Here is a 12594-nt window from a genome sequence, read left to right as displayed (position 1 = left end):
CACAAGCACTAGATAAGCATAAAGTGGGAAAGGAGCGATTATAACTGCTAGCCCCACTCCAGGGCTGTTTCCTTGGAACCTTTGACAACGTTCATCAACATCCTTGCTCACATGAGGCTGGGATCTACAGAACGGGCTTTGTCATCTCCATCAGACTCCACTGTAATGGCCCTGCCGGGGCCTCAGACCCCAGCCCCAAGGATGCTCGTGGCTGTTGACTAAGTCAGTGACTGTGATCTGAGTCTGTTACATCTGCGCTTCTGGAAAATGCACCCAGCAAACCCTCCCTTCAAAGGACTGTGAGGCCAAAACAGCACGGGCTGGCAACTGGCTCTCTTCTCTCAGCTTCTCCAGATGCAAAGTGGTAGGGTCAAGACCAGAACTGGGTCCTCTCACCCCAAAACCAGCGTGCTTTCCTTATTCTGAGAAGAATAAAGGATGCACACCCAGTCCCACCTAGCCGGGTGCCGGCTGATGTTATCAGAGGATTTAACATCCCTGGAAATGGAACCGGATGGAAAATTCTGGACAACCAGGGCATCTCCTAGAGAGAACACAGTATAGGCTGAGAGGATGCTTTAACAGGATATTGGCATAGGGTGAGACTCCACACTCTCTAGGGACAATAAGTAGCTGAGATGATGTCATGCAAGCAAGGCCCACTGTCCAGCTCTTGTTTTGATGGAAGAGTTTGAGTACTGCTGTCTGAACTACCACTCTCCTCTCTCCCCTGAAAGACTGAACTTCACCTTTAAAATAATGTGAACAGATAATGTTTAAAATATCCATGTGAAGGACTTAAAGATTCCTAGGTGCCCTAACACACACGTTGGGTCCTGCCTTAGAGGGTCTAGGTAGGGGTGGTGGGTCTGAAAGCCCCAGAACCCACACCCAGAGCCCTAGGTAGAGCATGCCTTCCTCTGGAAGAGGGCGTCTCTTTGCCTGGATACGGGGAGGGTCCTTCAGTGTGTGTGTGGAGGGGGGTAATGATCTATCGTCACCTTCATCTTCATCACCGTTGCATGGCTACTCTCACACGCTGCTTACTATGTGCCTGCTGCCATTCTAACCACTCTTCATATATTAACCCACGTGATTCTCAAACAATGCTTACGATGTAAGTACTGTGATGATCTTCATTCTGTAGATGAGAAGACCAAGCACAGAGAAGTCGCTTGCTTGGCCAGACACCCATCATTTTTTTCCTACTTGTCTGTGGCCTGGGAACCCCCTTTACAAGGGAGCAGGAGGGGAATAGCCCCAAGAAACAAAAAGGCATTCCGGAGGGGGAGGCCCTCAGAAAGGACGTGGGCCCGATCGAGGCTCAGGGTCCCCGTGAACATGCCATCATGGAGGAACCAGATGCCTGGCCCCTGGTACCTGTGTGTTTTTAGCTTGTGTTGTTTCTATTGTTTGTTTCTTGCTGGTTCTCTCTTAACAGTCCAGTCACTTTGAAAGCTACAACCTGTCTGGGTCATGCCAGAGGAAACCAGGGGAGTGCTGGCCCAGAGCTCCCTGTGGTCCTGATAACAGGAGGCCCTGGGGACATGGAGACAGAGGGACCAAGCTCCCCTCCCCGCCTCTGCTTCTTCTCCTGATGTCTCCTCCGCTCAACCTCAACCAACAACAGTTTCTTGTTTTCTTTGCAAGGTGGAAGCCTTTCCCTCCCAGGCAGGGGCTTGCCTCTACAACACAGGTAATTTCCCCTCGCATCCAGGTCAGGAAGGTCACAACACAGAGATCTTAGTGACCTTGGTGTCTGAACACCTGTCCAGTTTCCCATGTAGCCAGACAGCACCCCAGAACCCTAGGAAGAGACAAGAGCACCCAGCCTGTGCCCACTCCAGGCCCCTAGTCCCCCCCTCATCTACCTGTCACCTCTAGAGTGTGTCCTCCTGGAGGCGGGTCCCCACTTTGGGAATCCCAGAGGTTTCTCCCTTTGCTGCGTGATCTGGATACAGACAGGCAACTTCTCACAGCTTCTGTTTCCCCTTCCTTAAAGTGCGAAGAATGGTATCAACTCAGGAGCAGCAGGAGTATTTGCTAAGAGTGGGTCTGTAAAGAGCCTGGTAGCTCCTGGCCCACAGTGGGGGCTTCAGGCTGGGTGGGCTCTGTCCCCAGCCTTGCAGTGGGTCACTGCATGGTCCTTCCTGAAGAAAGGAGCTGGGGTGCAGTTGACAGACACCTCAACCTCGAGGTCCCAGACACACGGTGGGGTGGGGAGGCAGAGAGGAGAGTGTGGAGCTGCAGCCCCCATTCTGAAGTCAGGGGGAGAGGGGTGAAGACGTCAGGCCTGGGAGCACAAGCCTCTGCCGTCCTCAGGGATCCTCATCAATGACTCGCATTCTCCACGAGACCTAATGAACCGACACTGGGGCCCCGGCTCCAGTCACCGTGTGAAGCTGGAGAAGTCACCTAACTTCTCTGACCATCCAGCTCACCATCTAGAAGATGTGAGGACTCAGTGGGAAGATGCTGTCTTTGAAGGACTAACACAAGGCCTGACACTTAGCACATGCATGCTTCGGTTATGTCCAACTCTGTGCAACCCCATGGACTGCAGCCCGCCAGGCTGCTCTGTGCATGGGATTCCCCAGGCAAGAAGACAGGAGTGGGGTGCCATTCCCTTCTCCAGGGGATCTTCCCGACCCAAGGATCGAACCTGCATCGCTTACATCTTCTGCACTGGCAGGCAGGTTGTTTACCCCTAGCACCACCTGAGAAGCCCCTGGCATTTACTTAGTAAGCGCCTTATAACCCGTAGTCAGGACTGTTAAGGAGACAATCCACCCATTTTTGTGAGACTGAGCCCAGAGTGGAGAGAGGGCCTTCCTGAGAAGGCACAGTCTTGAGGGGTACCAGTGAGGAGCCTGGACTCCTCACTGAATGGGAACCAGTGAGGAGCGTCTCCAGGGGAGGTGCCAGAGCACTGCGGGGGCCTAGACCTACCTCCAGGTAGACCACCCAGGGCATGACCAGCGTGGCCACCAGGAGGTCAGCCACAGCGAGGCTGACGATCAGGTAGTTGGTGGTGGTCTGCAGCGCCTTCTCGCGGGACACAGCCATGCACACCAGCACGTTGCCAAAGACGATGACGAAGATGAGCAGGGTGAGCAGCATGGCATAGTAGTTGTAGTGGGGCCTGTCAGCCTTCCCTTCGGACCCATTGAAGGGCCGGCTCCAGTTCCGGCTCTCTGGATCATCATCATACCAGGACAGGTTCAGCGGATCCATGGGGGCAGCAGGGCCACTGGGTGGCCAGGCTCTGGCCAGGAGAAACAGACACAGGGAGTGAGCAGGAGGACCTCCCAAAGCATGCTGTTACCCATGGGAGGCTCGGGGCTAACACCCACCACTGGAGGTTACAAGAGAATTCTCCAGCCTCAGGATTTTAAGTTTGCATCCCCAAATTTTCTTGAAATTTTGCAGCCTGCTGCCATTCTTCTGCTAGCAGGTTCTTGCTGATGGTAAAACAAATGAGAAGGTACCATTTTTTAAAGTATAATAAAATCAATGAGCTTGAAAAGAGCTGATCATTTATTCACCTACTTATTCAACAAACAATTAAGCATATCCCTTGCCCCACACAAATCCACGAGGAGATCTAGCTTCTAGTGGTAAGAACAGAAATATGCATTCATTCCCTCTTGATTCTGTAATTGCTTATTGAACATTGTTCTGTATAATGCCAGAAACAGGCAGGAAAAAAATATACAAGGAACAATAGCCAATTAACCAAGCAATTAAATGTCTGAGTGGTGGGCGTTAGAAAATGGAATGAGGAGAGAGACACAACCTAGTTTAGGGATTCAAAGAAGGCTTTCCTGAGGAAGTGATGTTCAACAGACACCTGCAGGGTGTCGCCAGGTAAACAGTTGGGAGCCAGGGGAAGGGTCCAGACATAGGAAGCAGGTAAGCAAATGATGGAGGTGGAGAGTGGGTGCCATGTGAGAGGGATAGCGGGGGATCTGGGGCAGCTGGAGTGCAGAGAGTTTGGAGTGAGTTGAACTGGAGGCTGCAATGGGCTTGATCCTAGAAGGTTTTAAAAATCACTCCAGGAGTTTAGACTTGACCTCAAGGGCAGCAGGAGCCACATGATGAGATTTGCCTTTCAGAGAGAAGAGGCTGACTGCCGTGCAGAGAATAGAAGGGTGCTGCTAAGTGGAGAGGCAGGTCACCAGCTGGGAGGCTGCAGGGACCCCAGGAAGAGCTGGTGAGTGCCTTTGTGCATTGAGAGCCCTGAGAAATGGGCATCTCATCTCAGAGGGAAAAGACTTCCTGAGGGAGGCGTCATTGGAGATGAAGTAGACAGAGGAGTGAGCCAGGCAACTGAGTCCAGGGGCTATGTCTCAGCCAGAGGGAACACAATGTGGTCCCAAATAGCAATCAATTCTGTTTGGCTAAAACTGTAAAGCATGATGGAGAAGCTGGGGAAAATTAAACCAGAGGGCTGTTCATGGGGCAGAATGGGTCTTATAAGCTTGGAGTCCCTGAAAGTCCAGGTACAGAGGAATGACTCCATTGGATTCGTTTTTAGGAAAAGTTGCGGACTGTGCAGCCAGCGGGGATGTTAGCAGGAAGTGAGGTTGTGCCTGCAATTCAGATAAGAGATGGTGGTCCTCTGAATGGTGGTGCGGGGATGAACACGGAGAGACATGTTCAGAGTCAGTAGCTAACCTGTCGATTTCATGGAATTTGATCACTGGATAGATGTGGGGTGGGAGTGGGGGTAGTCAAGCCGGGAAAGAAGGAGACGAGGATAACTTCAGATTTCTGTATTGGGCTCTGAGAGGCTTGGAGATGCTTCTTCCTGAAAAAAGAAAGCGGAGGGGCTCAGAGGCAGCAGGCATGGATGAGCTTGACAGCCTGTGTTTTGGTTGTGATTGAAACATAATGCACACATAATACAGTTGGCTCTCTTGCCAACAAAAGTGTTCCTATTTCACACAATGGAACTAAATGAACAGTACTTCAAGGCATTCCATACAGAGCTCCACAACTTCCAGGTGGTTTTGCTACCCGAATGGGTTTGAAATCCAGCAGTTTATTCCAATCGATCTGAACATGGTACTATATCCAAATCAGGGAGGAGGGCACACCAGCCTCGACGTGTCAGAGGGGAGCCCCAGAGAAGGGTCTGCCCATCTTCACCTCGCTAACACATCTGCTCTGCCAGCTCTCAGCAGAGGAGTGTAGATGATGTCCAACCCAGCACTGCCACTCCGGAGCCTCTTAGAGGAAAGCAAAATGCCTAATTCCATGAGGAGTGACATGGAATGCCACCCTTGCAACAAGTCTTCCAGTTCCAAGGGAGCAAAGCACTGTGTCACGTGGAAGCTGCCCTCTGCAAAGCCCACTGGCTCCTCTTCCCATTTGGAGGCCACAGCAGGAAACCTGCATGTCTGTATTGATCAGGCAGCAGGGGCTGCTCCCACCGTTCATTTACTCCATCAGCATCTATCGAGCTTGCCGGGCAGAAAGCACTGTGCCGAGCACTGTCAGGGGCCTGAGAAGTCAGAGACACACTCCCTTCCCCCACGATCCTGACTGCGCCTCTGCCCTGCTCCCACCTCTTTGGTTCCTTCCTCTGTAGAACTGGCGGCATCTGCTGGGGACTCTCAGCCCCCTGTCCCTCCCATCCCACCCATTCTCCATGCCCAACCAGACTTTCATTTCTGCAGCACGATTCTGACCCTACATATGATGACAGCTTCATCTACCTGCAAAGGATGTGATCGTTTGCCAAGTTTTTTTCTTTTTTAGATATATTATCTCATTTACCCTCAAAATAACCTCTAAGGCTTGTAGTTCTCATCCTCACTCTACGAATCAGAAAAGTACCTGGAAAACTTCTTTCCCTTGCCCCTACTGGCTAGTCCTACATGTCTTTCAAAGCAAGCCCCTCCCAGAATCCTCCTGTCCTGGAATCTGTCCCAAGTTCTCCTGGTTGGACCATCTCCCTCCTTCCTGGGGGCTCCCAAGGCATTGCCTCATGGTTCTGTTCTGGAACATTCTCCATTCATGTGTCTGTTTGGTTCATTTGTGTGTGTATAAGCATCTCCAGGGTTACACCATATCTTGCTCATGCCTCATCTTATTCGTGGGATAAACAAAAAGCATACTATCTTGCTTTTCCCTTCTGACTCTTAATGATATGACTGGCAGACAGTAAGTGTTTAACAGATGTTTGCAGAACTGAATCAAAGGGTGAGTCCAACTGGGAAGAAAACCCTCCACACTTGAAATGTAACCCATCAGATCAACAAGTGACACAGGGGAGATGCAACCCAAGAATATCATGGGTGTTACACTCTGGTCTCCAGAAGGCAGACAGAGGAGGAGGGCAACATGCAGATCTATTGGGGATACAGTGATGCTCAGGCCCCAGGGAGCATGTGTGTGTGGGCACAGCTGGAGTGTTCACAGAAGGCTTCCTGGAGAGGGGAGAACTTCAACTGAGACGTACATTATGGGTGCAATTTTGATGGCAAATGTGAATACTGATGGGTGCAATGGGGGGCAGGGGTGGTGGCTGGGGGTAACACTTACTCCCCTTTGGTGCTGGTTACTCCACAGAGTAAGTCTTGCCAAAGGCTGGAAAGGCCTCATGCATTTAATTTTCAAATTGAACATTTATTCTTAATTGTTCTTGTAGCTTTCTGCTGATACAAATGTAACATAATTACATTGTAGAAAAAAATGGAAAGTATGGAACATGCCTAATTACCTGTAGACCCTGCTAATCAGTGCTCAGAGTGAGCTCCAGCTTCTTCTGTGTCCTCAGCAACCTTCCTAATCGGGGCGGGGCTGACATCTCTTAACCACAGGGGCTGCCTGGCTGGCTCTCAGACTGATCTGGGATCTGGACATCAGCAAATCCACCCCCACAGGTGGGGTTTATTGGCACGAGAGACACTGCTATAACATAGGAGCTGGAGACCAGAACACCTGGGTTAACTACCAACTGTAGCTCTCCTAACTCAGGCATCTTGGCCATATTTTTTGGCTTTCCTAAGCCTCAGTTTTCCCATCTGCAAAATAGGGACAGCAGTTTTTGTTGTGAGGATTGAGTAGGGTGATGCATATGTGGCCAGCACAGGTAAACCCTCATGGAAAAATCAAACCTTTGAGAAAACAAACCAAGCAAAATAATCCAAAGAAACAAGCAATCAGACAACAAGTCTAAGACCCCCAAGAGATGAAGTGACAGGCGCTGTCCAAATGCAGCCCATCAAGGTCAGAGGACCTGCTGGGCTCCTCCTGTGACATGGCCACTCATCCTTGGAAAGTGGGCACTAGACGAGGAGAAAATTCTGAGATGCAGCAGTTGAGCCCTTGGGAAGGAGTGAAGGAAAGAAAAGGTAAAGTGTATTCCCAGACTGTGGTTGCTGGATAAATCTGAAAGACCCTTGGGATGGGGTAGCAGCTGGCCTGGAAGGACCAGCTCTCCCAGGCCGCTTGCTCCTCACTGGAGACTGCCATATTTCCTAGGTTTTAAGACAGAATTAAAAGTAAAGTGCACCGTTGTCTTATGTTCCACTCGGAAAGAAGAAATGCCATCAAACTCCAATACAGCTCTTAGATGGCATTGATTGTAAAAGGCATTATGACTTCAGAGACTTTAAAATGTCGGAGAGGATCCGCATCTTAGAATGCATAAAACAGTGACCTGCAGGCATTTCTCTGCTGGCATTTTCTCAGGAGGAATTTTCTAAGAAAACCTGCTGGTCCCCAGGCTCCCCCTGCTCCAGCTCCAGCCCCAGCCCTTCCTCTTTTCCTTTTGCCCAGGGCTTCCAGGGGCATCCGTCAGAAGATAGAACAAAGGAGAAGCCAGGCTGTGGTCTTTCTCACTCCAGAGGCACCCCTCCAATTCCTGCCCCTGCCCTGCCCCTCAAACTTCATCTGTGTCAGAGCCTGTGCCTGTTGGGGGAGAGGAGAGCTCTAGGTAAGTCTGGTCTGGCCCTGGATCTGGAGAAGCCAGGTGAGACCAGCCAGGTGAGATCAGGGGCTCCTATAGGTGGGAAATACCACACAAAGCTGGCTCCCTGGATATGCCAGGATGGTCCACATTTCTTGCTCTTTTTTAAAAAAGAGTTAGGCTTTTTGTATAACCCAAGGAGAATTATTTTTACAGTTAAAAGACCTCAGATAAGTAAGATCTCAAATTATTGAAAAAAAATTTTTTTTGTCAGAACAAGCATTTTGATTTGGGATTATGAGACTATGATCAACTTGCTCACCAGCCTCCACATGCCACCTCCGTCTTCCTCCCAGGTGGCTCCTGCCACATGCATAAAAGCTCCAAGTTGCAGTCCCCAATCAATGTCACTCAGTGAACTCCAAACACATGCATGGTCATGGCCGCTTCTAAGCTCTTGGTGGGGTTAACTATCTGGTTCTGTCTCCTGGGAGAGGGATGGATGATCTGAGCCTGCTGCAATGGACTGAACTGCGTTCATACAAAACTCATATGAAGTCCTAACCCTCAGTGTGATCCTATTTGGAGATGAGGCCTTTGGTCATGAGAAGGTCACGGGGGTAAGGGTCCTCATAAGGGTAGGGATGTGTGTGTTAGTCGCTCAGTCATGTCTGACTCTTTGCGATCCCATGGACTGTAGTCTGCCAGGTTCCACTGTCCATGGGATTTCCCAGCAAAAATATTGGAGTGGGTTGCTAAGCCCTCCTCCAGGGATCTTCCCGACCCAGGGATTGAACCCGGGTCTCCTGCATTGCAGGCAGAGTCTTAGCCAAGATTCTTTCTCAGGCTCTGAGCCAACAAGAAAGCTTGAGGGTAGGGGTGGCTGCCCTTATAAGGAAAAACACCAGAGAGCTTGACCTCTCTTTCGCCCTGCCATGTGAGCACACAGTGAGGAGCAGCCCTCTACCAGCCAGGAAAGGAGCTCTTAGCACAGCCTGACCACCCTAGCCCCCTGGTCCCAGATTCCCAGCCTCCAGAACCATGAGAAAAGTAATTTCTCGCGTTGAAGCCCCCCAGTCTGGGTGTTTTATGAAGGCAGCCCAAACGAGCTGACAAAGACACATGCAGATACCAGGCCTCACTCATGGCCTCTTCCCCTAAGTACCATCCTCACCTGGGCAGCAGAGTGGGGCAACCACTGCTCCTGACCCCCAGCCTCACCAGCAGAGGGGCAATTGCAGGGTGGGGCAACCACAGGGTGGGGCAACCATGCCCTGACCCCCAGCCTCACTAGCAGAGGCTTCCAGGTGTGCTCTGGCATCACCTGGGCTCTTCTTCCTTAACTGCCTTAGTGTGGGGGGAAGTGGAGGGAGCCAGGGGCGAGGGGAGACCCATCTGTGTGGGTGCCTGCAAGCCTCTGGCCGTCAGAGTGCTGGAGCTCACCCGGGCCTCGTGTGTCTTCAGGACTCACTGCCCCACCCCTAGTAGAAGGCCAAAGACCTACTGAAAGATCTTCCAGAATCATCCACGCTGGTGGTCAGCACCCCACCATCGTGCATGCATGCGATGTCGCTTCAGTTGTGTCTGACTCTCTGCGACCCCATGCATTGTAGCCTCCTCTGTCCATGGGATTCTCTGGGCAAGAATACTAGAGTGGGTTGCCATTTCCTACTCCAGGGGATCTTCTCAACCCAGGGATCAAACCTGCGTCTCTTATGTCTCCTGCGTTGGCAGGCAGGACCCCTCTGTCAAGTTCTCCCTAACGGCCAGTCTGACTCCAGCCTGGTGTGATACCTGCTGTCTTCAGAGTCTCCGACGCAGAGCTTCCTCAGGAGATGTCTAGGAGGATGGAGCTGCATGGGGCAATCAGGGCAAGTGGACTGTGGACCTGGGCTTGTCCAGCCCCCAGGGCCTCTGCCATTACACTACCTGCTTTCTGACCGTTAGCATTTTGTGTGTGTGCTCTAATTTGAAAATATGCTAGCTCTCAAGCTGAGAAGTGCTCTATGAGCCCAGACAGCCACCTGGGGATGAACTGGCCCACTGAGAGGGCCCAGGCCAGCAGCCCACCAGGCTCAGACCCGCCCTGCCCAGGGGTGGGAAATGGGCAGACAGGGCAGCTGGGAGGAGGGCTGAGCTACAGGTCACTTTCCAGCCTGTAAACAGAAACAGCTTCTAACAGGTCTGTCGGAAGAGGGAAAACTCCTCTGAAGCTCCACAGTCCGAGGCTGATGCCTCAGCCTGGTATTTTCCTCTCAGGAAGGACGGAGAGGCAGTGGTCGCTCTGGTCCTTAGCCCGGCAGGGTGAGGGCAACAGGGTCAGTCTGCTAGGGTGCCTGGGACCCTGGAGGAGAGCTGGAGGCGTCGGGGAGGAGAGGGGCAAGGATCCTGATCTCTGGTTTGGATTCCATCCACCAGCGAAACTCCAGGGCACGGGCTGGGAGGAAGGGGTGAGGAACGCTCGGCAACCTGTTTCCCGGCTGCGTCCTCCCCTGGGAGGTTGGCATTTGAAGGAGTCAAATTGTCTAATTAAAATTTAACAATTCCTTACCGGGCTCGATGGCGGGTGAGACACTGCTGTCTTAAACACATCATTTTTCCCTCTTTTCTGAGACTTGAAGCATTTCAATGAAAAAGAAGGGGGGCGGGAGGCGCTTCGCATTTGCATCTCAAAAGCAGCTTGCTGGCGCTGGGTGGGAACTGGGAGTGAGTGGTAAGGGGTCTCCTCCCCACAACCCCAGTGACTCAGGTCACCCTCTGCGCCTCCAGACCGAGTCCAGGCTGTGACTTGGGGTGGGCACTTCTCCAGCTCCTCAGGCAGCTCTGGGAAGGAAGGGTGGGAGGGGAAGAGGGGGAGAAGCTCCCACCCCAACTCCATTCCTTCTTTCTCCAAAGGAAAAAGAAGAGTCCCTGAACAAGGCCTCACTTACTGACCCTGGAGAGCAGCCTCCACAGGGAAGGGGGTGCCCAGGGCCCAAGGACAGGCAGCCTTGAGAGTCTTCCACGCCCTGATCTTGGGAAGGCTGGCATGGAGCATTGACAGGTGCATTCCCGTCTTACCTGGAAAGGCTAAGGAGCAGAGAGGCTGCTGAGCTGGGGGAGGGTGTGGGTTGGTGGGGAAGAGTCTTTGGAATGGGGGAGGGCAGGAGGAGTGGAGATGGAGGCATACTGGGGAGGAGAATAGCGGAGACTGAGTTGTGGGGCTGGTGCAATGGGTGAATGAATGCTGCTCCGGGGCTCAGCCTCTCCTGGCCTTGAGCATCTTTCCCAGCATCCCAGGCCCACACGCACAGGGGAGCTGGGTGGTGAGGCTGCGAGTCTGTCAGGCAGCAGCAGCTGGAAGACAATCCCAGTTGCTTTTCTGCAGTTGTTGGAGAGGGACCCTCTGGGGCTCAGACAAGGTCCAGCTCCCAGAAATTCCTAGGTTCTCTCCATGGCTGCCCACGTGGCTGCCTCCCTCCTCCCAGAAACTCAGTGCTGCTTGTGGGGGGACAGATCTGGACTGCTATAAGGAGCCATTAAGAAGGCTGAGCCCCAAAGAATCGATGCTTTTGAATGGTGGTGCTGGAGAAGACTGTTCAGAGTCCCTTGGACTGCAAGGAGATCAAACCAGTCAATCCTAAAGGAAATCAACCCTGAATATTCATTGGAAGGACTGATGCTGAAACTGAATACTTTGGCCACCTGATGTGAAGAACTGACTCATTGGAAAAAACTCTGCTGCTGGGAAAGATTGAGGGCAGGAGGAGAAGGGGGGCAACAGAGGACGAGATGGTTGGATGGCATCATCAACTCAATGGACATGAGTTTGAGCAAACTCCAGGAGATAGTGAAGGACAAGGAAGCTTGGTGTGCTGCAGTCCATGCAGCCGCCAAGAGTTAGATGTGACAGAGCAACTGAACAATAACAAACAAGGAACCTTGTTTGGGTAAAAGTTTAGTGGGTAAACCCATCTGCGGTGGCCTAGGGGGAGGGGAAGCCACACTGACCCCACCCCCTAGTGCTCCTCCAAGTGTTCAAGCTTCCCTGGCCCAACCCAGAGTCCCACAGGGCAGCTCGGCAGCAGAACTTAGACTGCTTATCTGTGGGGAGAACTGCCCAGGGCTCCTTAGAGTGTGTGCAACAGCTTGGGGGAGGCCCTCCCATCCCTGCTGTCCCACTGTGTCTGGTCTCACCCAGCTGGAGCCAGGAGGGTGGGCCTTTGAGGGCCTTCAGTTACCCCACCTCTAAAGTTGGTGAGCAGGTCCCACTCTGCCCTGGAATTACACATGGTCAGGCATCATCTCCCACCTCAGAGCCAACAGAAGCTACCCTGGGACACTCGCTCACTCAACATGAGTTCACCAGAGCCTCAGACTGAACTTGCAGTGTCTCCTGTCCTTCCCAGCTCAGCCCTCCCACCCAGGCTCAGGACCCCTTCCTGGCTCAGGTCCTCGTTCTTCTCACCCTTCAGGGCAGCCCCTCCCCAGAAAGGCTCCCTGATGCTCCAGCACAGAGCCGTCCTGTTACTTCAAGCTCTCCTGGCGCACATGCTCCTTGGTGGCATTATCACAGGTAAAATTAAGCTGTTACTTGTCTGATTATTTATTTGGTGTCTGTTTTTGCCAAAGTGTGGGTTTCACCAGTGTACGACTCACACCTGTCTCGACTCAGCGTGGCTTTCTCGCCTCCCAAC

General features: G+C 52.3%; 1 protein-coding gene across 1 annotated transcript in view; it reads right to left on the bottom strand.

Moving 5' to 3' along the window:
* Window positions 1–12594, bottom strand: part of DRD2 (dopamine receptor D2) — a 70677-nt gene that overhangs the window by 9758 nt on the left and 48325 nt on the right. The window contains exon 2 of the mRNA XM_045162998.1: window positions 2950–3265. Coding sequence (XP_045018933.1) covers window positions 2950–3234 — 285 coding nt within the window. The 5' untranslated portion in view covers window positions 3235–3265. The remainder of the gene's footprint in view (window positions 1–2949; window positions 3266–12594) is intronic.

The sequence above is a fragment of the Bubalus bubalis genome, chromosome 16, assembly GCF_019923935.1.
Source record: "Bubalus bubalis isolate 160015118507 breed Murrah chromosome 16, NDDB_SH_1, whole genome shotgun sequence".
Classification (NCBI taxonomy): Eukaryota; Metazoa; Chordata; class Mammalia; order Artiodactyla; family Bovidae; genus Bubalus; species Bubalus bubalis.
Note: the sequence above shows the minus strand (reverse complement) of the source record. Positions and strands in the feature narration are given on the sequence as shown.